At 40.4% G+C, this 27,693-nt stretch overlaps 1 protein-coding gene across 1 annotated transcript in view; it reads left to right on the forward strand.

The window, feature by feature from the left end:
• The first annotated feature begins 5,944 nt into the window (after positions 1–5,944).
• The window catches only part of LOC125485267 (low choriolytic enzyme-like), a 44,300-nt gene continuing 22,551 nt past the window's right edge, over positions 5,945–27,693 (forward strand). Inside the window, exons 1-4 of the mRNA XM_048607298.1 lie at positions 5,945–6,074; positions 9,284–9,401; positions 11,506–11,684; positions 27,482–27,563. Coding sequence (XP_048463255.1) covers positions 5,945–6,074; positions 9,284–9,401; positions 11,506–11,684; positions 27,482–27,563 — 509 coding nt within the window. The remainder of the gene's footprint in view (positions 6,075–9,283; positions 9,402–11,505; positions 11,685–27,481; positions 27,564–27,693) is intronic.

Consider the following 27,693-nt stretch of genomic DNA (forward strand, 5'->3'; position numbering starts at 1 on the left):
CACCAAGAACTTATCAGCAGGGATTGGAAAGGCATCAGGATACCCACCTCACACTCTCCTGCTCAGTCAAACAGTCACCTTGCCCCTGAACTGTCATTAGGGTTGGGTGAGGGCATTAAATTCCATCTATAGTGATAAAGAGTCCCTACTTTTTATTCACACCTCTGCAATATTCTTTGCAACTAAATAGTTTTCTTTTCCTCTTTGCCTATTTACAATATATTTGTAGTCATTTCGCTGATTGTACTATGAAAAAAGTGGATTGGCTAAACTTCATATGTCAAGTGACCAAATGTGCTACCTTTGGCTTTGGATCTATTATGTTTCCCAATGCGTGTTATGCAGTGGTATAACATCTTCTGAAATTCCGTTATCCATCCTGAAGGATAATTAAAAATTACTTTAGGTAAGGCAGCTTTGCTTCTAAAATACCGTAAACACCTCTCTAAGTATTGATCATTATGTACAAGATTTGGACAAAGTAGAGATAACATTTCATCTGAGTTGTCCATTATCTGACCATTTCCAATATTCATTTTAAACTACATTGCATTTATGGAATCAGATTATTGAATATTGTGCAATATGCCTGTGTCATAATGACATGTAGACTTCCCAAACAGATATTGGAAACACTATAAAGCCAATATTTTGCATTCTACATCAGTCTACAAGGACCATTTCTTTTTATTTTTAACCTTTTACAATTGTGGGCTGAAATAAGAAATAACTGTTTTAAAACCAGTGCCTTGAAAGGATGGCTATATGTTATGAAAAGCAAGTAACATTACGTCCATGGAAAACCTCACAAATAGCTGTTTGAACAAACAGTAGTTGAAGTGGTTGCTCATGAATAGAAGGCGAGGTATTGTGCAGGTGCAGCTGGGTGGCTATACAAAGTCGATTAGTCTAAGGACTAATGACCAGTTATTGGTGACAAAAGCCTTTTGCCTGCCAACAACTGTATGGTTGGTTATCAGGTAACTGAACAGATTGGAGCTGGGAACAAGTTATAGAGAAGTAATTTGATCGTCACCAGCGCAGAGTGGTCTCCCTGTTCTTTGCAGCCAAAACTCACTTTAAACTTGAAGAAAACCATTTAGTCATTCTTTCAGCAGTTGCTGTTAGCTGTGACTTTTAATTGATGAACCAGAGATATTTTACAAGTGAACCAACCAGCTTGTGCCTCTTGCAAACCAGTAGAAATATTCAGAAAAGGAAAGCTAAGAAGAGACTTTCAGTTCAACAAAAACCAACTCAATAGACTTGGGAGCAAAGACTGCTGAATTGTCTTTGCAGTTTTCTTTTCCTCATTCTGTATATTTTCCCCTGTCTGCACATCTGTCAGTCTGTATAGGAAGGGAAGTTCATGAAGGGATTAGAATTCTAATTAATAGTGTTAAATGTCAATGGCTTATAACTGTTTACTTGAAGTTAGAGTCTAATTACTTGTAATAAATAGTAACTCTTGTTAAGTGCAGAAATCTGGCCCGTGCTTTCTGGTAATTAGATCTGAAACTAAGGTAAATTGGGGAATATTGTGTACTTATTTTAAAATCTTTAATGTTTGTGACCAATCCAGAAATAGCAGGGCTTGATTTCCAGTGCACCATCTCTGTTAATGAGTTGTCAAACCTGAAGAAAATAACTTCTTTGGAATCATCCCTTTGAAACCCAAAAGGTTGTATAGTGCTTTACATCCAGTGTTATTAAAAAATAGTGCAGGGAAACTTTTCACACAGAGGCTGGTGGGTGTCTAGAAGGCACTGCCAGTAGAACTGGTGGAAGCAGGCATGTTAGCAATGTTTGAGGCTTATCTTGTTACATGCATGAACATGAGGTGAACAGAGGGATGGATAGCGCACATGGGCAATAAGTAGCGGGTCTTAATAAGGACGAGGAATTGGCGCAAGCTTGGTGGACTGAAGGGCCTGTTCCTGTGCTGTGTTGTATTATTTGGTGAAGGATTATGGGTAAATACATAATAATAGGTTTTATTGACTATCACAGTGGATGCTTTTGATTTCTTCCACCGCTACCTCACAATCTACTAAAACTGCTTCTAAAGAATGATTAATTAATACAAAATATATTCAATTAATGGAAAATCTTAAGATTTAAGCAACAGTTGCTGCACACATTGCATTTTGATTGCTTTTTAGAATTAATATCATGTGCTTGTTTAACTTTTTAAATGGATGCCTTCTGTTTCAGAAGAGAGAACAAAATAGGTCAAATTGTTTAATTAATTCACTGTAATTCACATGTTAATCTTCTTGGGTTGTGTGTCTCAGTACTCCATTAAGGATATATTTGTGTACTATGGTTTTGCAATATGATTCTCCATTGAGTTAAGGGTAATCATTATTGGCCAATGTTTGTATTTAATTTTCAAGAATGGATGTTTCTTTTCTTGGCCACTATATTAAGAGGACTAGTTTAACATAGATCATGCTTCCTGCTCAGGAAATTGAATAAAAATTGATGAGGCTACATGCTTTCTTTTACTGGACATTTTGTTGTGAACTGAGGGAAGGTTCCCCTCAGGGACACCAGCCTTCCATTAAAAATGATGTGAAAGGAAGTGGAAAGTTCATGTCTACCGTCGAGAATTGATAAAGTTGGGGAAAATTGTACTGAGTAATGTTATCATGCTGATTTTCAGGAAACTTGCAACGTATAATTCTTAATTAATACTGATTTTCAGGTTATTTCAGAACAAGATTCAAAGACAACAGTGAAGTGGATGTATTTACTCTGATTACAAAAGTTAACCAATGGATTGGTAAGCATTAAAGCAGTGCTTTGTTTTTAATTATGTGTGTAACTGACATGTAGCAACAAAAAAGAAACCAGGAACAAAACATTAAGAAGTGTAAAATATTCTCCAAATTGGAACTGCACATAAAAAAACAGCTTTTTGGCTGGATACCTACTTCATGCAGAATAAGCAGGACTTAGTTAATATGGTGATGGATGGAGCAAAATAAACCACTCAATCTATATAGCAGAGAGGGGAAGTTGAATTGATTGTGCTTGAAAGGTATAAAAAGAACGTGCATATGTTGGCCCAGATCTGGCCAGCAGTCTGAGGTGCTCGCTGTGACTATAACTTAAACTCCATTTCACATTTTTACACTGGAACTTTAGGAACTTCCTGTCCTGATTTTAGGATGCAACAATAAGTGAAGGTAGACTTGAGGGTTACTGGTGAGTTCCAGAAATGCTGAGGCCACACTCCTTTTGATCCTAGCACATGGAAACAATGCACCTTTGTATGCAGCAGCCTTGCAGAGTTGCAACGAGTTTATTTTGTGCTTAGACTTTTTTTCAACTAGTTTGAATCTTTCAAAAACTTCTAATTGCTTTAATGAGTTTAGTCATAGAGGTCTACAGCAAAGGAAAATGCCTTTTGGCTCATTAAGTCTGCACTGGTCAAGAACAACAACCTAAATATTCTACTTCCAGCACTTGGCCTGTAGTTGTGGTATGCCTAGGCATTACAAGTATACACCTAATTACTTATTAAATGTTATGAGGGTTTCTGCTTCTACCACCCTTACAGGCAGCAAGTTCCAGATTCCCACCACCCTCTGAGTGATTTTTTTTTCACATCTCCTCTAAACCTTCTGCCCCTTCCCTTAAATCTAAATCCACATCAAAGTTTGTGGAAACTTTAAGTAATTATGGAAAAGTTCTGAAATGAATTTAAAAAGTACTTGAAATAAGTGGCAAATTACAACTTATAATATTGTAATTTTAGCCAAGTAAGAAAAGTAACTTTTATTAAAACACTTTCATTGTTTTTATATGATTGCTTTAGACAGCTGGTGAGTATGGCAGTTCTAAAGGCAAATTGTTTATTTAGGGTGGGTGAATGCAGGAGAATCAGATGTTAATTGTTTAGCTGATTTCCTTGCAAATACATTTTGAGGCTTTTCCAATATAGCTTCTGTGGTTTATCACTTTCAATTATTCCTAATAAAGTTTGTGTGCACTTATAATTTTTCTGCCCTTGCCTTCTTTCCTCAAGACATTACTTTCAGGGATACTCTTCCACACTAGCTGTACACTGCCTAATCCAAGTAGCCATTGTTTGTGCATGAGTCTTGAAAGTTGATGTTGACGGACAAAACTTCCCTGTGTTTGCTGAAATTTGAAATAACAAGGTATAGAGACACATTCACATACATATAGTTTTGCATCCGCAATTTCTTAAAGCCAAAAGCCATCTTTCATTTTCTGCCCCTGAACCTTTCTGATAGTGTGGATTTTTTGACCAGGTTAAAATTTAAACACAAAGTCCCTGATTTTGGCCATGATTGAAAATGTCTCCTCTGTGGTGAAATTGATGAAAGAAGTCAGGTGGCCTCTGTCCAGTGCCCCCCAAGCCCCCAAAACACCCTACCACCCTCCAACCACCACCTCCATACCTAAATCTCATGTTTCTCATTTTCAATGGGGTTGCATTGCAGACAGGCCATATTCTCTGATGCATGGTTCCTGGAGGTAGTTGACCATTCAAATGACTGGTCTCCACTGAAATGCTCTGCTTCAAAAACACTGAGTGTGGAAATTAGACCAGGTAGGTTGAGGTCTGACGTCAGTGCATTTACTTTGGATAGCCAGAGTACTTTTCTGTAGAACTCAGGTACTCCTGCGGATATGGTCTCAGGGCAGCTTGGGAGTGTAGTGTGGGATACTTTGGTGGCGATGAAGGGGAGGTTGTTCAGGTGGTCTTTTGGACTGTTATCTGTGGAGATGGTTATGCATGACAGGTGCATATGCCCCTTGGAACTGTCTAACCTCCCAAGATTTGTAACAATCATCAACCAGTTATGAAGTGTCAAGAATGTCAACAAGTGGCAAAATCTGTCAACAAATGTGGACCTGTCAAGAAGTGTCAAAATATACATTTATGTATGAGAGTGCTATTTTCAACAGCATGTGGTCTGCGTTATAAAAATTTAAATAATAGAACTAACATTTCTCCTATACTTACGAGTACTTGTGGGTACTCAATGAGAAAATAAATAAGAAATTCTGCTATGCTAATATATCCTTTATAGTGGACTAATATTTTACCAATAACAGATGTTAAGCTAACTGGCCTATAGTTGTCTGTTTTGTTTTTCTCCTTTTTAAGAAAATGTGCCATTTTTCTTTCCTTTGGGACTTGGAAGATTACGATGACTCATCCACTATCTCTGTGCTATTGTGCTATATATTTTTATATATCCCAGGATGCAGTCTGTAAGGTCTAGGGGCCTTGTTGGTATTTAGCCCTCTTCATTTCTTTGGTATTATTTCTCCAGAGATAGTTTTTGCATTTATTTCCTCTCCTTTTATCCCTTGATTATTTGGTAGTTTTGGAATGCTATTAGTGTCTTCTGCTGTGAGACTGATGCAAAGTATTCGTATGTGCCTCCAAAATGTGACATAACAATATGCCATTGAACATTTATATGAAACAAAACCCAGGAATAGCACAACATTGTAGTTGCTAATGTATTATGGGGAAAACCTCTGGGTGGGAAAAATGTCTCCGTGGAACCACTTAAAAATTACCTCTTAGAATTTGTAAACAAATGCAAGTTGCTTTTCCAGCTGTTTATTTTCAGTTTCAAAGGAGATATTGTAATATTTTCCTGCAACAAATTTTATGCTATTAAATCTTAATTTTGCATTTAAAAAGAATGGAATATTACTATTTGACCTTTGCCAAATTGACTTGAAATGGAATGTATTATGACTGCTTAGAGACATGAATTCAAGTTATCTTTGCTGTGGATGGTGGATAAATATAAATATATCATGTAATCTCAAGAACACCCTGTGGCTGCTGTAAAATCTGGTTGAATCTACAGATTGCATATTTATATTTTATATTTTTAGCATTTAGAACTTCTTTCTTACCTTAGGGGAAAATGACAAAAAAGATATAATGTATGGAGATATTGCAGTTGGAAGTTCCAAAAATGCCAAGAAGTGTTTACTTGGTCCCAGAACATGCCTGTGGCCTCGTTCAAGTGATGGGATTGTTTATATACCATATACAATCGACGAAAGTTTCAGTAAGCTAAACTACAATTTTTAACACTTGCTCCAGATTATAGATAAATATTTAATCTTGTAATAATTATGATGAAATGTTACCCAGTGACATCCAATTGAGGAAGTGATAGACTATTGTTGCTAGACTGTTAATCCAGAGACGCATAGATTATCTGGGGACCTGGGTTCAAATCCCACCTGCATTTTGGTAAGGCAAATCAGGGCAGGATTTATACACTTAATGGTAAGGTCCTGGGGAGTGCTGCCGAACAAAGAGACCTCAGAGTGCAAGTTCATAGTTCCTTGAAAGTGGAGTTGCAGGTAGACAGGGTAGTGAAGAAGGTGTTAGCCAGTGCATTGAGTATAGGAGTTGGGAAGTTATGTTGTGACTGTACAGGACATTGGTTAGGCCAGTTTTGGAATACTGCATTCAATTCTGGTGTCCCTGCTATTGGAAGGATATTGTGAAACTTGAAAGGGTTCAGAAAAGATCTAAAAACCGAAAAAAAACTGCACATGCTGTAAATCAGGAACAAAAACAGAAGTTGCTGGAAAAGCTCAGCAGGTCTGGCAGCATCTGTGAAGAAAAGATCAGAGTTAACGTTTTGGGTCAGGTAACCCTTCCTTAGAACTGTTGCCTGCCACTATAATTTTAAGGCCTAATCTCTTCCATGTTCTAGTCCCCTACTCCACACACCAGGCCTTCTTATCACATAGCCTGCAATTAAACACTACCTATTGTTAGCCACTAACAGTGCCCATTAACAGCTATTCACCCTCCCAGCCAGATCGTTATCAACACCTTTGTCTATCCATCCGCTCTTCTTTCTCTTCGGGCTTTATCCTTTATCCTACTGTTTACTCCCTTCCCAATTCCCCTCCATATTTTCTGCATATAAGCCGATGTTTTCCCAGTTACCATCAGTTCTGGGAAAGGGTCACCTGACCTGAAACAGTAACTCTAATCTTTTCTTCACAGATGCTGCCAGACCTGCTGAGCTTTTCCAGCAACTTCTGTTTTTGTTTCAGACAAGATTTACAGGGATTGCCAGAGTTGGAGGGTTTGAGCTGTAGGGAGTGGCTGAATAGGCTGGGGCTATTTTCCTTGGAGAGTTGGAGGCTGAGGGGTGACCTTATACAAGTTTATAAAATCATGAGGGGCTTGGATAGGGTGACTAGCCAAGCTCTTTTCTCTGGGGTAGGGGAACCAAAACTAGAGGGCATAGGTTTAAGGTGAGAGGGAAAAGTTTTAAAAAGGATCTAAAGGGTAACTTTTTCTCACAGAGGGTGGTGCGTGTATGGAATGAACTGGCAGAGGAAGTGTTGGAGACTGGTACAATTACAACATTTAAAAGGCATCTGGATGAGTATATGAATGGGAAGGGTGTAGAGGGATATGGGTTAAATGCTGGCAGATCGGACTAGATAAATTTAGGCTATTTGGTCGGCATGGACGAGTTGGACCATGCTGTACATTTCAATGACTCTATGACTGTAAATGTTTGGCCATCCAACACAGTTTAAAAAACATCTGCTCTGTCATGTTCTAATATGTTGACAGGGTAATTAGCAATATAATAAAACTGTGAAACCAAGGAATTTGTTTTTCCAGTTTAGATCTAAAATCATATAATTTTACAATTGCCTGTACCAGTTCCCAAAAGGGCTACCCAGCTAGTGTAATTCTCAAGCCCTATCTTTGTGTGCCCTCTAAATCCATTGAATCCTCTGGTGGAATCTGCGTCAACCACCCTCCCAGGCAGTGTACTCCAAATCCTAACAACTCTCTGACTAAAAAAGTTTCTACTTATCTCACTCCTAGCTGTCTTGCTGACAATCTTGACAGTGTGACCCCTAGTTACTGACATACCAACTAGTAGAAACATTCTGTACCCTTCAAAAATGTTTAGAAGTTTGAACACTGCAATAAGGTCAGCTCTTAATTGCCTCTGTTTCAAGGAGAATAAGCCCAATTTCTCTAATCTTTCCTTTTATCTGAAATATCTCAATCCTGGTATCATTGTAGTAAATCTCCGTTGCATTCTCTCCAGGGATTTAACATAATTCCTTAAATAAGGTGTCCAGAAATGAATGCAATACTCCAAATGTGGTCTGACCATTGATTTGAGGCGAAACATCACTTCCTTGTTTTTATAGTCTTTGCTTCTATTTGTAAACCCATGGATCCTATAAACCTGTTTGACAACTGTTTCAACTTGCCTGGCCACCTTCAAAGAATTATGCACTTGACACCCGAGGTTGCTCTGCTCCTGAACTCCTCTCAAAGTTGTACCAGTAAGACACATTGTGTCTCCATGTTTCTTTGATCAAAATGCATTAATAGAATAAAGATATGTAATAATACATATAATAATAGAATTTATGCCATTTCACCTTTTGACCCAATGCAACAAATATTCCACAGTGTTTTTCTTCTTTGGAAAGCTTATATCCGTTACTGTGTTCAGTTATTCCCGACTGTAGTGCCATGGCTTACCAATGTCAGAGATATGCATATGCAACCCTGAAGTTCTAGTTCCCCAACTTTTGAAGTTCCCATCAACTTTGTGCACTCTTATTTACAAAACCTATTTCTAGAAGGGTGGCACGGTGGCACAATGATTACCACTGCTGCCTCACATTGCCAGCGACCTGAGTTTGATTCCAGTCTTGGGTGGCTGTCTGTGTGGAGTTAGCATGTTCTTCCCATGTCTGTGTGGGTTTCCTCCAGGTGCTCTGGTTTCCTTCCACGGTCCAAAGCAGTGCAGGTTAGGTGGATTGGCCAGACTAAATTGTCCATCCCAAATTACCTAGGGATATGTAGATTATGTAGGTTAGTCATAGGAAATTCAGGATTACAGAAATAAGGTTAGTGGGGTCTGGGTGGTTTGTCCTTTGGGGGGTCGGTGTGGGCTTGAAGGGCCGAATTGACCTGCTTCTGCACTGTGGGGATTCTATGATTCTATAAATATTAGCAGTCTGTATTAACATAATAGTCTATTCTGACAGATACATGAAATTTGGTGTCTGTACCTTAGCTGACCACTCTCCCAAAAGAATGTGCAATAAAAGCAGAATGTCACCCAGCATTTTTATTCTGGTTTTGTTTGTAGGATTTTTGTGTTGTCGCATTATATTTCATTATGGCTAGTAAAGAATACCAGCGCAAATCAATGCCATAAAATAATTGTTAAATTCAATGTTCCTTATTATGTTTTCATAACAACAGGTAAATATCACCAAAGTATAATACAGCGCTCTATGAAGGAGTTTGATTACCTAACATGCATTAAGTTTGTCTATAGACGATATGAAAGAAATTACATCAAAATTATTTCACAAAACGGGTGAGTGGAGAATGATACCTCATGAATTTGTGTTGTCTTGTGTCCATTATACTTAGTTTTTTTTCTGAGAATATAGAATTGTATATTCAGAGCACAATATTTGGATCTGAAACTGATGTCTTAAACAATTAGCTGGTAGTACAGAATTTGAGTACTGCTGAAAGAGCATTCATGTTGTCAAACGTTTTGGCCTGCATCCATCACAACAATTCAGAAGAATACCAATAAAGGGAAATATCAATATTTATAATGTAGGAAAGGAGAGTGCTGATTAGCTGACAAGTGGACTCTGATTAGGAGAGATGTTGCCATGGAGAATGTATCAGTTAATCACGATTGACATTTAACTGCCAGGCTTTGTTTTGGCTTTAAACCATGCAAACTGACTCTGATTGGTTAGGAGATTGCCCTGAGAAATAAGACAGCCAACTGCTGCCACCTGTTTCATTGAGTTGAAAGAGTACAGTGTGCATCTTTTTAAAATTGTTTTAAACTTTAAAAAGGAAATTACAAAGTCAAAAGACACAGTTGGCAATGGTGAACTGTGGAAAAAAAAACTACTAAAATGTAAGAGTAAATACGCAGTGGCAGACATTTGAGAAGATTTAAATCTCAACAATTATATATTCCACTGAGATAGAAAATCTTTACAAATAAGATGCACCACCTGTGGTTAACTGCTGAATAAGTAAATGATGGAATAAAATGGAAACAAAAAATGGAAACAAAGGATCTATTGTACAGAAGATTGGGACAAGTAAAGAAACTAGCAAACAGTGACAAATAAAAAAAATAGAAATGAGAATACAAGCACAAACTGGCAGGAAATATAAAAACAGACAGTAAGACCAAGTATTTAAAAGGAATAGTGTAGTTAAAGTAATGTATAATGTGAATAGTTGTGATCCCAACACTGACCCCTGAGGAATTCTGTTAGTGGCTGCTATCCTGAAAAAGACCCCTTTCTCCCTACTCTCTGCCTTCTGCCAGTCAGCCAATTTCTATCCTTACCAGTATCTTGCCCAACACCATGGCTCCTTATCTTTTGTAGCAGCCTCCTGAGCAGCACCTTGTCAAAGGCCTTCTGAAAATCCAAGTGGGTCATGTCCACTGATTCTCCTTTGTCTAAGCCACTCATTATCTCCTCAAAGAATTTGAACAGATTTGTCCTCTAGATGAAACTGTGCTGGCTCAGCCCTGTATTGCCATGCACTTCGAAATACTCTGCAATTGTCTCCTTAATAATAGACTTAAAATCTTACCAACGACCGAGGTCAGGCTAATCTTTGCAAGCCCTCAAAGTTTATTTTCTTTAATATTAAACAATAGTCTTGGATCCATTCCTCTCTCTCAAAGTGAAAGTAAAATTCAGTCAGCTCTTCAAGGCTTGTAACCAGTTTCAGCCCCTTCTACAGCCTGATTGAATCTCACCTTTAATTGTTACAGTCTGGCTTTAAATGGTACTGGCTTTAGACAGACCTGAGATATTTATTGAGGGATTCAGGTACTAAACAGCCTGTTCAATGTTGGGTTACATTTGCATGCTACCTGTGCCAATTTGAAAAGATCTGTTTTAATATCTGAACTCAATGTCAAGGGCTGTCCAGTTTAGACTCCAAGAATTTAATGGGAACTTGCTAGCCATTTCGTACAAAATAGTAAGTGGAAGAATTTTAAATTGAGAATTGAAACATGATATTTAACCATGAATTTTATTGCTGAAACTGATTCTGATACCTGTTGAATATCCTACATTGTATATTTTTATGCAGTGGCTCATTAGATAGCATCCAGGAGCAGGTACCCGAGCTGAATTTTCTTACTTTCCTGGGAATACTGAGGAAATTTTAAATACCCCTATTGTTCTCCAGGCATATTGTAACTAACTCAGCACAAAGAAGAAATTGTGTCTGGGACCCAGAATGTATGGTACACTGCAACACCATTTCACAAGTTTATTCATTGAGCCATTGGAATATCCTACAAAAATTAATTAAATTCCACATTAATACTGGCAATTTTAGTGTAAAGATAACAACTAATATTTAATCTGATTTCAAGGATAGAAATATTAATTAAAAAGTTTAATTTTTTTGATTTTTAGCTGCTGGGCAAATGTGGGATATAATAGATGGGCACAGTTTGTTTCATTGGATAGAACTGGCTGTATTCGACCTGGCATTATACAACATGAGTTACTCCACACAATTGGTTTTAATCACGAGCAAAGTAGAAGTGACCGTGACAATTATGTAACCATCATTCATAAAAATATTATGAAAGGTAAGCATTCTTAAGGTATTTTTTCTCCAAGTGAAGTTAACGGAGGCAGTAACTGGAAGTTAAGAAAGAACATTTATGGACAATCAATAAATGCTAAATATACTAAATTAACATTTTTCTTGGTTTTCACAGAATGTGTTCTGTAGGATTTGAAAGATTTGTAGAGAAAACAGTAGTTTTCATAGTCCTTTGATAGGCCTTTAGTTTGGGCCAAAAATGCTCCCTGAATGAAATTGAGTCACATTTTCTAGTTCTTGCGATACAAGAATTCTGGAGCAGGCACCACCTTGTAATCATGTCAGTCTCATGAATAGCAATGTAATGATGGACACAGCAGTTACTGATAATTATGGAAATATTTCCTGGTATGTACTGTCAAACTCCAGTTAACCTATCTAGGTATTGAAAATACATGTTCACTAGCATAAAAGTTATATGGACCTCATTGAAGTGCTCCTGTTTGGTGTTTGGAAATTTCTAAAATGGTTGGCAGGTATAGAATAAAAGGTTAACTACTGAGCATATATAGGTAGCTAATGATGATGTCATTATCCCATGTTTATATGAGACTCTGATAAGGGGCAGCAGCTTAAACCACATGCTTAGAATGTATATTGTCAATGAGATGTAAATAAAGAACTATATTAAAAAGTCCTTAGAGTTGACCCAAACCTCTTTTATCGTGAAGTGTGCTTTAACAATGTTCTACAAGACACCGCATGATAATATGAGAAATGGAGTTCACATTTTAAAAATTTGTTGATGGGGTGCAAACTTTGCTGGTTCGGCTAGCATCTGTTGTCCATTCCTTGTGCCTGGGTACAGAGGGCCCACAGTACCGCAGCGAAGGAAGTTCCAGGATTTTCACCAGCAACTGTGAAGGAATGGAGATATAGTTATATGTCAGGATGATATGTGTCTTAGAGGAAAACTTCCATGTTGCAGTGTTCCCATACATCTACCACCTTTGTTGTAGAACTCATAGGTTTGAAAGGTGCTGTCTAAGGAGTCTGTAATGCATCTCGTAGATGGTACACATTAATGCCTCAGTGCATCGGTGGTGAAGGGAATGAATGTTGGATATGGTAGTCACTCAAGTGGGCTGCTTTGTTCTTCATCAAACGTCTGAAGTGTGGTGGAGCTACACTTATCAAGGCAAGTGGAGAGTATCCCATCACATTCCTGATTTATGCCTTGTAGTTGCTGAACATGCATTAGGGAAACGGGAGGTGAGTTACTCGCTGCAGAATTTCTAGCCTCTGATTTTGATTTGATTTGATGTGGTTTGATTTGATTTGGTTTGATTTATTTATTGTCACGTATTTTGTTACAAAATACAGTGAAAAGTGTTGAGAGTGGTGACACTATACCAGTGCCATCTTAAAACACAGAAAAATAAACCAAAATATAAGAAGAAGAATAAAGAAGTTAAAAAAAAGTGTTCAATTTTACAGTCCATCTTGTTAGTGCTGCACCATAGGCCTTGGGCCTGGTAGCCAGGCACGAGACCCCTTCACCACTGCCACAGCTGCTGGAACGAAAGCAAACATTCTTCGGCGCCATCTTGCCTCCACCAATGCTTTCACCTCTATGAGTCCTTGCTGGACCTTGCTTGTGCAGATGCTACGTACCATGCTGGCCCAAACTCGATTCTGTCACCATCATAAATCCATTTGAAGCTTGCCGATCCAGACGCTACCAATGCCGCCAGGTCTTGGACTGGGCCCAAACTCACCTCTGTCCCCACCTGCATGAATCTGCACTGAATGCAGATGCTGCCAGGAAGCCAAACACTGTTCAGTTACCCTAATGCACTTTATTTGTACGATTGCCCTGTAATGCAAGTAAGACAACACTTTTCACTGTACCTCAGTACACATGACAGTAATAAATCAAATGAACTCGCCTCTGCCACAGCAGCCGTGAGTCAGCGCTAGAACCGCCTCGTCAGTGCAGAAGCCAACGGGAACCCAAACTCTCTCTACACTGCTGCCACGGGTCTGCACTCGGCCCACTAACTGACTGCCAGGAGTCTTCGCTGGGTCCAATCATTGACCGCCAAGAGTCTGCTCTGGGCATACTTGCTGCCACCGATGCTGTCACCACAACCAAGCTCTTCAACAAGAGGTAAGTAAAATAAAAAAGAGAAAAGAGACAAAAAAGGAAAAGAAACAAAAAGAAAAGTGGGTGGAGCGGATGATCCCTGGACTCAGAAGCCCCCCATCTGGACCTGCTCTCGGAACCACTGTATCTATTCGACTAGTCCAGTTCAGTTTCTGGTCAATGGTGACCTCCAGGATATTGATAATGAGGGTTTCATTGACTGTAATGACTTTGAACATCAAGGGATGATGGCTTGCTTCTTTTTTGTTAGAAATAATCATTTGCTTGGCACTTATATGGCACAAATTTCACTTGCCATTTATCAGCTCAAGTCTGGATACAGTTCAGGTCTTTGTGCAAAGAGCACTTCAGTGATTGAGGAGTTGCAAATAGTGCTGAACATTGTGCAACCATCAGTGTACATTCTGACTTCTGATGTTATTATGGAAGGAACATCATTGATGAAGTAGTTAAAGATGGTTAGCCCAGGGCAATATCTTGAAGAACTACTGGAATGATGTCATGGGACTGAGATGATTGTTCTCCAACACTACTCATCTTCCTTTGTGCTGGATGTGATTCCAACCAACAAAGAATTTTCTGCCTGATTTCCATTGACATCAGTTTTAATTAAATCGTTGATCCCATACTCAGGTCAAACGCTACCTTGATGTCAAGGACATGTGGAAGCCCCCGGCACTGATCTACTGCAGGTCCTTTATAGAAAGACCGTAATGTTTATCTTTTTAACTTTATTTCTTATTTTTCTAACTTATACTATGAATAACTGTAAGGTAATGTAATTTTTTCCTTTTTTTTCCTTTATTTCTCTATTTTATATCTAACATTTGTAACAAGGTACCTAAGACGGCGCCACCCAAACATGGGGCGACTTTGTAAACTTTTCACTGTACTGTAATTCTGTACTTGACTACACATGACAATAAAGGAAATTCTATTCTATTCTTCTTTTCTCCGCTTTTTTTGAACAGCAACTAGGGACTGGTAATGAATGCTGGCCAGCCAGCGATGCCCACATTCCACAAATGATTTTTTTTAAAAAGTGGAGAAAAGAGTTGAGGTGAGAGTTTGAACTAAGGCTATATGAGATCAGGAGCAGAATTGCCCTGAAACTGAGTATCAATAAACCAGTGATAACCAGGTGTAGAGTTGGATGAACACAGCAGGCCAAGCAGCATCAGAGGAGCAGGAAAGCTGACGTTTCGGGCCTCGACCCTTCTTCAGAAAATTCAATGAACCAGTTACTGCTTTACAAGTGCTGATTGATAGCACAGTTAATGACTGCTTCTGTCACTTTATTGGTTATTGAAAGTAGACAAATAGGACAGTAATCAGAGGAAGAAAACCTCCAAAGCCTGCAGGTAAGTTGCAAGTCTTTCTCCATTTCTTGGTTGAAGTCATTGGGAAACCTTTAAAGTTTCTGCTTCTCAGTATTTTCACTACCTTGGAAATCCTGAGGAGCAGAATTGAGAACCACTTTCCAAACGCTTGTAACCAGTTTGATTTCCATCTGAACCGAAGCTTGCTTAGAAGAGCTATGCCCGTTTCTATCTCCTTCCCAAAATCCATAAACCCGACTGCCCTGGCCGACCCATTGTCTCTGCCTGCCCCTGCCCCACCGAACTTATCTCTGCTTATCTCAACTCTATTTTCTCCGCCCTGGTCCAGGAACTCCCCACCTACGTCGGGGACACTACCCATGCCCTCCACCTCCTCCAAAACTTCTGATTCCTTGGCACCCAACACCTCATCTTCACTATGGACATCCATACCCTGTACACTTGAATTCTCCACTTCTTCCTGTCCCGCAGGCCCAACCAGTTCCCCACTACCGACACCCTTATCCACCTAACCGAACTCATCCATACCATTAACAATTTCTCCTTCAACTCCTCCCACTTCCTACAGAATAAGGGGATGGCCATGGGTACCTGCATGGGCCCAAGCTATGCCTGCCTCTTTGTCGGATACATGGAACAGTCCATCTTCCGCAGCTACACTGGCACTATCCCCCACTACATCGATGACTGTATCGGTGCCGCCTCGTGCTCCCCACGAGGAGCACAAACAGTTCATCAACTTTACTAACACCTTCCAACCCAACCTCAAGTTCACCTGGACCATCCCTGATACCTCTGTTTCCTTCCTGGACCTCTCTGTCTCCATCTCTAGTGACCACCTCGAAACTGATATCTATTTCAAGCCCACCAACTCCCACAGCTACCTGGACTACACCTCCTCTCACCCACCCTCCTGCAAGAATGCGATCCCCTACTCACAATTCCTCCGCCTCCACCGCATCTGCTCCCAAGATGAGGCGTTCCACTCGCGAACATCCCAGATGCCCTCGTATTTCAAGGACGGCAACTTCCCCCGCTCAGTGGTTGAAAACGCCCTCAGCCGTATCTCTTGCGTTTCCCGCACCTCAGCCCTCACACCCCCTCCTCACAATAAAAACAAAGACAGAATTCCCCTTGTCCTCATGTACCACTCCATTAACCTCTGGATTCAACGCATCATTCTCCGCCACCTGCAATCTGACCCCACTACGAAGGATATATTTCCCTCCCCACCATTATCTGCCTTCCAGGGGGACCGCGCTCTCCGCAACTCCCTCGTCCGCTCCATGCTCCCCACTAGCCCCACCACCCCCGGCACCTTTCCCTGCAACCGCAGGAGGTGCTACACCTCCCCCCTCACCTCCATCCTAGGTCCCAAAAAAACCTTCCACATCAAACAGATGTTCACTTGCACATCCGCTAATGTGGCCCATTGTATCTGCTGTTCCCGATGTGGCCTCCTTTACATCGGTGAGACCAAGCTGAGGCTCGGAGACCACTTTGTAGAACACCTATACTCGGTTCGCGACAAATGACAACACCTCCCAGTCGCGAACCACTTCAACTCCCCCTCCAACTCCCTGGACGACATGTCCATCCTGGGCCTCCTCCAGGGTCACAATGATGCCACCCAGAAACTGGAGGAACAGTACCTCATATTCCGCCTTGGAACCTACAACCCAGTGGTCTCAATGTGGACTTTACCAGCTTCAAAATCTCCCCACCCCTGACCTCATGCCAAGGCCAGCCCTCCCTCATCCCCGCCTCACTGACCTGTCCGTCTTCTCTCCCACCTATCTGCTCCACTATCTACCTGCTATCAGCAACCCCCCACCCCTCTATTTATTTCAGAGACCCCTTCCCCTCCCCTATTTCTGAAGAAGGGTCACGACCCAAAACGTCAACTTTCCTGCTCCTCTGATGCTGCTTGGCCTGCTGTGTTCCTCCAGCTCCACACAGTGTTATGTCAGACTCCAGCATCGGCAGTTCTTACTATCTCTATCATACTACAGTTGCCAACAATTATATTTCATCAACTAGAAGCCAAGTGGATTGTTAGAATTCATCAGATTCTGTGTATTGGTTTTAAGACTATTGGCCAAGAAGAGTGTTTTTCTTTTGCCTTTGTCAAAATATATTCTCTGCAGAGTCTTCTTTACCTTTTGCATTGCTTCAGTGTGTTTGTATTAGGATTAACATGGCATATTGTTCTAATTCCAGATTATATCTTAGATCTTGACCAGTTTTGTCATGTGCTTTTAGAAATTAGATTTGTTTTATAATAAATAGGTTATTTTTGTGCTCATTAAAGAAACCTGCTGGAAATCTCTCTACTACTGGAAAGCAGCACAAAATGGAATCAATTGGACTTTTATGCTGATGGTGCATTTTATGAAGTTTTTTTTTACCATGAGGTTTATGCATTGCTTTCAGATGCTTTTGGATTCTGACTTAGTTTTTTTTTGAAAAACGCTGTTCTCAGTGCATATAGGTTAGCTTCTGAGGATTACATAAATAAGTTTCAGAACATGAGGAAGCAACCAGCGCAGACCTACATGAATCTGATAGAATAAACAAAAGTAAGTTCAACATTGGGTAAGGACGTTAGGACGAAACGATTTCTTAGAAGAATTTACAAGTTCACTTACTCCAGCAATTAGAAACCATGTTGAAGACTAGTAGGTTCCAACAGCTAGGCATGCAGCAAAGATGGCTGATGGTTATAAACTAACCCAAAAAGTCAATAATTTTTCTGCCACCCATGAAACCTGAGAAAGATAGAAGGTGGGAGAGCGAGAAACATAGAAAATAGGTGCAGCAGTAGGCCGTTAGGCCTTTGAGTCAGCACTACCATTCAATATGATCATGGCTGATCATGAATTTCAGTCTCCCATTCCTGCTTTCTGTGCATACCCCTTGATCCCTTTAGCCGCAAAGGCCACATACAGCTCCCTTTTGAATATATCTAATGAACTGGCCCTAACAGCTTCCTGTGGGAGAGAATTCCACAGGTTTACAACTCTCTGAATGAAGAAATTCTTCCTCATCTCAGCCCTGAATGGCTTACCCCTTATTCCTAGACTGTACCCCCTAGTTTTAGACTTCCCCAACATCGAGAACACTCTTCCTGTATTTAGCCTGTCCAGTCTCACCAGGATTTTATATGTTTCCATGAGAACCCTCCTCATTCTTCCAAATTCCAGCGAATACAAGCCCAGTCAATCCAGTCTTTCTTCATATGTCAGTCCTGCCATCCCAGCCTGTTGAACCTTAGCTGGACTCCCTCAATAGCAAGAATGTCCCTCCTCAGACTAGGAGACCGAAACTGCACACAATACTCAAGGTTTGGCCTCACCAAGGCCCTGTATAACTGCAGCAAGACATCCCTACCCTGATAACTCAAATCCTCTTGCTATGAATGCCAGCATGCCGTTAGCTTTCCTCACCACCTGCTGCACCTGCATGCCAACCTTCAGTGATCGTTCCACCATGACACCAAGGTTTTGTTGCACCTCACCTTTTCCTAAACTGAGAAACAATTAATCAGGGTAAAGAGGGGACAGCTGGGAATGCCTTGAGAATTTCCCCCCTCAGTCTGGAAAGGAAGGTACTGAGAGTGGATGTGAAAATCAAAGAGGTATGTGTTTCTACTATAACAAAGGGAGGTGTCTTCTTTCAGAATGCTGGAATTCCCATGGCATTGCTGTGGGACTCGCTGGCCTTTGTAAGAGTGATTTCAGAAGGGGCCCAGAATCAAAATACAATGGATCAAATTGTAGCTTTAACCACAACTATGGTGAACACTATTTTGGGAGCAGGAAAGGTAAATGCGGTAGAAAAACAAAGAACTTTTGATGAGAAGGGAAATAAGCCCCTATTCTTCAAATAATGCAGCTAAAGACTTAACTGTATGGCAGGATGTAGGAGTTATTGTATTTTGGTAAAGAAAGATATAGCCTTTCTTTCACAGCACACATTGAAAGCCAAATTTTTAAAAAATGGTCTTATAAAGTGACTTAATGTCAAGAACAGTGACATCAGTGGGTTCAGAAAACAGCTGTAGATGAGATTGAATTAGCAGGGTGAAATTTGTAACTTCACCCATCATCACAGAAAGCTTAAGTGAGATTAAATATATGAAATAATTACAAGAATAAGTTCCAGGCAATTTTTCTTTGTGAGATAACCAAATCAATGGCTAAGCAACATCCATCATCAGGGGTCAATGTGATAATTTAAGTAGATATTAGAGAATGTGAACCTTTCTTTAAAGAGGTGTGAATAATCCAAAAGATATAGTTCCACAATTGAGGCTCAGCAAGTAGATTCATAGTTAAGCAAATTAACACAATCATCCACCTTGAAACTGAGTTGCTGTAGGAATTCTGGAGCATTGTTATGTCAAAAATAGGGTTGTGATAGCAAGTGGATGTTATACTCCAAAAGACAACTGTATTTAAACAGAATTAAGGTCCACTATTTACTGTGAGAGCTTTATCTCAATTAGCCATATTCAGTAAAACTCACGCTCTACTGTTCATTAACTCTCCATATTTATACAACCAATTCAAACTCAAGTAACTCCTCACCTGTCCTCTGATTCTGTTAGTTCTCAGGCATTCCTTCAGACAATGTTGTATGGTAACAGAGGAGATGGTTCTATAAGAATTTATATTGATCTCACCCAATTACATAGGGCCATAGAACAAAAAGTACATTCTATGGTGTCAATGGATTAGAGCTTGGCGAGTCTCACAAAGAGTGTTTTCTTTATAAAATTTGAAGCAAACAGCATCTGTCAGTTTCCAGTTGTTGAGGAGTCAAAACTTTGAGCAAAGTCATTACTCCATTTGGATGCTACTGCTTTGACTGCTTAAGGATTGATTTCCTTAGCAGCAGAAATATTCCAGAGGGCAAGGTCAAATATCTTAAAAGGACCAGAAAGCATAATTTGTCATTTAGATGATATCTTGATCCATGATTGTCAAAAACAGAGGGATGAACCTTCTCATATTTTGGCAAAGTGTCAATTTTGGGGAGTTTTGTTGAAAATTTCCCTCAGGGTGACTTTACCTTGTGATCTACCACTGCTCACTACATTAATTATGCATCCGGCCTCTATGGCGTCCTTCTTGTTGAATCATGTGCTTGCAGAGGTGGAAGTGCTCACTGTTGCTAGGACCTTCCAATGTTCATGCCACAGGCCCATATTTAAATCCAGTTGCACAAGTTCAAACATTGCTTTGCAATCACACTTGAAAGAAGATGGCTAAAAAAAGGAAACTGGCACTCCTGTTTGCCAGCACGAAACTGGAGTTCTGGATGGACAGGCTAATGGAGAGAGAAGGGCTGTTCTCTTTTCTCAGGGCGGCCAACAGAGAATACAGCACCAGACAATGCCAGCTTGGATGGAGACAGCCACCCAAGTCAATGCCATTTCCATCCTTGGAAGGAGCACGTAGTTGTGTAGTCAGAGGTTCAATGGCCTTCTGTTTTCCACAAGTATACATGCTATCATTTTGTCTCTGCTAACTCTGCTACTGTACACAGCTTACAGTCAGGCTAATGGTATGCAACTCTCACTACTGTGTGCAAATCTTCCTTCAAAGGCTGTCACCCACTTCATCCTCCCAAACTAATGACCCTTCCTGACATGTGAGATTCATGGGGGGATGCCGAGACCTCCATGTTTAGGCAACCAAGTAAACTTAATTGTGCTGGTCTTCCATTACCACCTCTCAGAATACATTTGTGCCATACTCATACTTCTACTCTTATTGTGCAACTAATTCCCCCTGTCCTTTTATGCAGGCATTGGTGACATTCACGACCTTCATCCCTACAAGGTTACCAGCTGCTTAGGCCATTATTTCCTCCTCCACCTCTGAGGAAGAAGCCATCGATCTCCCAGAGGACACATTTGCAAGACTCTCTCCTGCTCCAACTAACAGCTCACATGCTTTCAATTTTGTTAAGAGAATTGACGGTTTGAACATTGACTGGCTCTTCAATGCTTAACTCTGGCAATGGTTTAGCAGCCTGATCAACATGAAATGTGGCTTTCTGTCATCTCATGATTTTATCATTTATAACTGTTACTATTCTTGCTTCAGTAGCTTTTTTTGCTAATGAAAGAGTAGTTTGTGTGTGGTGTGCCATTCGTGTTTGTACTGGATTACTTTCCACACATTCAGTCTGTGTGTTTCTCTACTCAAGTATTGCCTTCAATACATCGGTGTGGGATTTGTTTAATTTCTTTATGAACCCTTTGGTGATTTTCACTGTCATCTCAGCCTTTCCATTTTACTGAGAGCAGTGTGGAGATCATGAAGTGGATGAATTTTTCACTTGTAAACTGAGTGTCATTGTTGGCCATGACAATGTCATGATTGCCATAACAACTGAAATGTGCCTTTAGGTATTCAACAATTTCAGTGATAATCATAGAAGTCAGCTGGTTCACTTCCCAGTAGTCAAGATGTGAAAGAGTCTCCTCCCAGTTTCATCCATGATTTGTCTGGAATGTCACATGGCATCAGTGATTCTTTAGTCTGCTTAGCTTGGTGATCATTACAAGCACTGCACTTGCTGATTTGGTCTTTGATTTAGTTGTTCTTGTTTGACATTTTACCTTTCTCAAACTTGGTATTATTCCTTAGTGGCTTTCATGGATGTACTTTAGCATCTCTTCTCTCAAGTCCTTCAGGATAATGGCTCTATTTCCTTTGTACAATCTGTCACTATTGGCTGTGAATTCATCTGTGTATGCCGAAGACTCCCTCATAGCAACATAAAAACCAAAAGAACTGCGGATGCTGTAAATCAGGAACAAAAACAAAGTTGCTGGAAAAGCTCAGCTGGTCTGGCAGCATCTGTGGAGGAGAAAACAGAGTTAACATTTCGGGTCCCTTGACCCTTCCTCGGAATTGGGATGCTGCCAGACCTGCTGAGCTTATAGCAACATATGTGTTCTTGATGCTCTCAGGTCATCCTTTTATCACTACTTCTCACAAAACGTGAAACTATGCATTGTTTGGATAGTTTGCTTGATTTAAGAAAGATGCTTGTTCTGTTCGATTCAATGTCTCTGCTGGGTTGATGACTTGCAGAGCATGATAGCTGTTGCTTTACATGGATTCTGGAAGATTTCACACCGTTGTAGCATGCTGTGTTTTCTTTCTTCGGAGCGTTGCTCTTGAAAGCATGTCTGCAATGTATACATTCCTTTCTTGCTTGTATGTCAGATCCAGGTGGTATCTCCGTAACCAGAATGACTTAATTTGTAGATGCTTTTGGAGAAGATAGTAGCAACATGAGGAAAATGCTTTTAAGTGACTAATGTTCAGACTCAACTGTTACTTTGTCTCTTTCAAGAGGTGTTGATGAAATGTTGACAAGCAAAGAAAATGGCCAGACATTGTTTCTTGATTTGAGCATAGCATCACTCCATTTGTGTCGGTGCACTGAAAGTAAATGCAACTGGTTGTTCTTGCTGCATTAGGGTTGCTCCAATCCTGACTTGTTGGTGTCATACTTCAGGATAATGTCATTTACATCATTGTATTTCAGCACTGGCATTGCTGGAACTAGTTGTTTGATTCTAGTGAATGCTGTTTTTTGTTCTGTGCCCCAATATCACTGCACATCCATGGCAGTGAGTTGCACACTGTTGACAAATTGCGCTGAAATTTTGCCAAATAATTAAAGAATTTAACAAATTGTTGCATTTCTTTTACAACTGTTGGTTTCTGCTACAGATCTCACATTTTTTGGGGGATCCGAACGAGAACCTTTAGTACATGGGCAAGTTGTGGTAAAATTCCTTTGATGCCTGGCATGGGGATAGTGAGATCTCATCAAGGTTTATTTAGATTCTTTAAGCCATTGCATATTCCCAACTTTCTACGTTTTACTGCTACCATGCTTCTAATCCATTCTGTTGGAGTTTTCCTTTTCCTGATTGATCCCTTCTATTCCAGTGTTTCTGTCTTGTCTTTCAAGCTGACCTTGAGGGCAACTGGAAATCTCTATGGCAGATGCTAAATTGGTTGTACATTCTCATCTACTTCTGGTGACTGCTACAAGGTTGGCAGATGGGAGCTTCGCATGCTCAATGTTTATCAGAATGTATGGGACTCTAGAAATATTCAAGTAGCAGAAAATTGGGCTGTTATTTTACTTGTTCACACCATCACTGTTGTTGAAGGCTCACTTGTCTCCAACTGGCCAACCATACCTTGTTGACTACCTTCGCTACCTGTGTTGCCACTTTCAGTAAGGGTTCTGCCCTGAAGAGTACTGATAGGCAGAGGGATCTGGGTGTACAGATACATAGGTCACTGAAAATGGCAACGCAGGTGGAGAAGGTAGTCAACAAGGCATACAGCATGCTTGCCTTCATTGGATGGGACATTGTGTTAAAAAATTGGCAGGTAATGTTGCAGCTTCATAGAACCTTAGTTAGACTGCATTTGGAATATTGTATTCAGTTCTGGTTGCCACACTATCAGAAGGATATGGTGGCTTTGGAGAGGGTACAGAAAGGATTTACCAGGATGTTGCCTGGTATGGAGGGCATTAGCTATGAGGAGAGGTTGGAGAAACTTGGGCTGTTCTCACTGGAACAACGGAGGTTGAGGGGTGACCTGATAGAGGTCTACAAGATTTTGAAGGGCATGGACAGAGCGGACAGTCAGAAGCCTTTTCCCAGGGTGGAAGAGTTAGTTACTAGTGGGGAAAAGGTTTAAGGTGCGAGGGGCAAGGTTTAACGGTGATGTATGAGGCAGGTTTTTTGCACAGAGGGTGGTGGGTGCCTGGAACTCGCTGCTGGAGATGGTGGAAGCAGATACGATAAAGGCTTTTAAAGGTCGTCTTGACAAATACATTAATAGGATGGGAATAGAGGGATATGGTCCCCGGAATGTAGGGGGTTTTAGTTGTGACGGCAGCATGTCGGTGCAGGTTTGGAGGACCAAAGGGCCTGTTCCTGTGCTGTAATTTTCTTTGTTCTTTGATCAGTCTTGCTCAAGCATTATATCACATATAGCAGAGCTCTGGTGTAACTGTGGGAACCACCCTCATCACTGTGGGAGAAAAGGGTAGAATACCCATGTAGAATTCCACTTGCAGCAATAAAGATAGTTTAATTCCAACCAACAGCGTCCTTAAATTGATTACCGTCACAGACAATGGATAGACTGGAGGAGACATCTCTCACCTCATTTCAAACGTGGACATTGGTGAGTTGGAGGAGACCCAGAGGAAGCAGATTTTTTCCACTCTCATCAAGTGTAGGACAACTTTCAGTGAAGATTCTGATGGCATTGTGTACTGTGATCTGGTAAACCACAGGACTATGCCTACAGATGACTGTTCAGTAAAGATTTCTTATCACAAGATCCTACTCCATCACTGGGTCTATGTCCACGATGACCTGCAGAAGCCTTTGAAATGGGATGCCATCTGAGAATCATGTCCGTACATCTCCCCCACAGTCTTCATGAAGAAGAAAGTTTTAAAATTGAAGATTTGTGTTGATTACTGCAAAGACTTATAAGGATGCTTGCCTTCTACTGAAGATTGAAGAAGCATTGCAAGTTCTCAAAAGTGCAAAGTATTTCTGCAGTCTCAATTTGGCCCAGCGTTATAAGCAGCTACCCTTCGCTGAAATGATGGCACCAGGAACTTTATAAGTACACAAGCATGCCATTTGGACTCTGCAATGCCTATGCTGATTTATGCTTGTGATGTTTTGGCAACCCTAATTTTCAGACCTTCCTTGTGTACATGGATGACATACTTAGTTTCAGCTCAACATTTGGGGAGACCCTCACAAAAATAAACACTGTCCAGCCTGCTTGTTGCAGTTCAACTTTACAGCAGTATTAACTTTTCCAGACAGTACGACAGTACCTTGGGCATTTTGTAACCAAGGAAGCTATTACTCCTGACGATGAGAAAATCCAAGTGGTAAATGAGTGGCCCAGTCTAACACGGGGAGGGAACTGCATGAGTTCCTTGGTGTTACTGGTTATGATAGGAGGTTCTTGCAAGGCTTTTTACAATTGGTTGTCCATTTCATGATTTACTGAGGTAATCAGAGAATTCTAAAGAAGTGATTGAGAAAGGAAGTACAAGGTGTGATACTTCAGGGAGCACTACAGAAAGTTGAGTCCAACAATGTGAAGATAGCTATTGCACCCTGAAGCAGAAACTTGTCTATCATCTGTCTGTGGATACCCAGGTTTCCAGCTCCCTTTCATACTGGAAACTGACACCAGGTTTCTTGGCTTAGGAGCCATGATGTCACTGGTTCAACGGCAGCTAAACATGGCTACACATATGCCAGCCAAAATCCGAAACTGATTGAAAGGAATATGTAAAATTACTCCAGTATTAAACTCAAACTGCTCACTTTGAAGGCTATTTCCCAGAAGTTCAGAGCAATTCTGATGGTGCAGAGTTTGTAGTGTTTACAGACAACAACCCAATCAGTGTCGTTTAAACATCCATCAATTTTAGGGCAACAGAGAACCAATCGGCTGAACTCATAATGTTTCAATTCTGGATCCGGTTTGGTCAGGTAAAAGTAACACAAATGCCAATGGCCTTAGCCAGTTGACTGACTGCAGGAGGAGACCTCTCCCTGCCTACCTGGTGCGGGCCCCAGGTCTGACCCCAGTTCCCTATGATGCTCAGACTAATATTCACCAGGATAACATAAAAGCATTCACGAATGAAATCTTTGCCATCTATCAGAAAAGAGGATCTCACATAGCTTCAGCTGATTGACATAGGCTTTTTTAGACAGTGCCATTACTGCAAGGCTCAACACCTGCCAACCAGTTGGGAGTCCAAATAGGCATGGAAACTGTTGAGGTCCTAGAAGAGGATCAGGGAGCAGATTGGAATTCTTTATTAGCCAGTTCATGACAAAAAGAGAGAGGCGAAGCAACTATTCTTCCTAATAGTCTCAAGTATTAACTGCTAGTAGTCATGATTGAGCAGTACACCAAGTGATGGAAAAGGCAAATGCCCTGAACAGAGAATGGTCTTACTGGTCTGGGATTGCTTCTGATATTTGTGACTCCTGTTGAAATTGTCAAAGTTGTACTTTGGTTAAAGCAGGAAGCAACTTCATCCCAGCACGTGATCCCCGGTCACCAAGAGATATCTGGAGATCATTGCAATGGATTTTACAGTACTTGACCCCAGCAGTAATGCAATCGAGCAAATTCTCATACTCCCAGATGTCTCCACCACGTTCAAGCATACCATTTCCACCCTCTGACCAAAAGGCACAACCTATAGCCAGAGTGTTAGTACATGATTTGTTTGTCTGTTTCAGTAGTCCACGTTGGATTCATGGTGATCAGGGATGTAGCTTTGACAGCAAGATCCTTGAGGAGCTTTTCAAGTTCTATGGCATTGCCAAGCGCCACACTACCCTAACCATCCAGAGGGTAATGGATAGTGTGAACAATTCACCCATACACTACATGACCATCTGCACACCTTGCCTACTGAGAGTAAACAAAAGTGGTCTGAACACACTTTGGAGCTGGTTTATGCTGATGATAGCACCCCACACTCACCCACAGGCTATTCTCCACACTATCTCTTCTTTGGATGAGACCTAGTCCTTCTTGTGGACCATCTCCTTGAGCTCACCACACCTTCCGATGGGGATGGTCATTAATTAGAGAGCAAAGTGTCATAAGAGGCTAAGTCAGGTTTTCGAGATGGCGTCTAAGAGAACCAAGAGAGAAGTGCCAAGAAACAAAACATTGAACTATCATATGGCTGTCAGGACTGACCTTCAATTGTCAAAGGTATTACTCTGTAATTGGAATATCAGGGGTCATACTAAGATGCAGGATGTGTAGGAACCTGAACTCCAGTCAAAATTAAGCCACCCTCTTATATACAGAAGACCAGGAAAATAAGAGAGTTCAGTCTGTCTCTCTTACCATCCACAACAAGTATAAGAAGCACATAATCACTAAACAAATCCATCCCTTCATTTTAAAGTAATTGCCAATCAAATACAACTTTGGCTAGGAATCAAAACAGTTAGTGGTGGATTGAATTCTGTTGGTCATCAAGCTAATAGTATGGTAAGTCAAGAGGGTTATATATTGAAAACTAATGTTACCTGTTATATACTACTGGAGAAAGCAAAAATTACCCTCAGTAACTAAAGTAAAAGAATAACTTGCCTGAAGATAAAATGAGTAAATAAAATTACATTATTAATATAATTTATTAAAATGAATATTAAATAGGCCAAAGTAAGAGTTTATTTCAGTTATTTCTGCATGTATAATTTTGCAGGAGCAGAATATAATTTTGTAAAAATGGATACCAATAATTTGGGGACAACATATGATTATTCTTCAGTCATGCATTATGGGAGGTAAGTGTAAGATTAGTGTCTTTCATTGCGATAATGGAGCTATGTAATTTGGGAAGATTGCATTTTAGATGTAAAATTAAAGCTATTTTCATAGTACAAATAATTAAACACATCTCTGATATGTTTGGGC

The sequence above is a fragment of the Rhincodon typus genome, chromosome 17 (assembly GCF_021869965.1).
Source record: "Rhincodon typus isolate 14 chromosome 17, sRhiTyp1.1, whole genome shotgun sequence".
NCBI lineage: Eukaryota > Metazoa > Chordata > Chondrichthyes > Orectolobiformes > Rhincodontidae > Rhincodon > Rhincodon typus.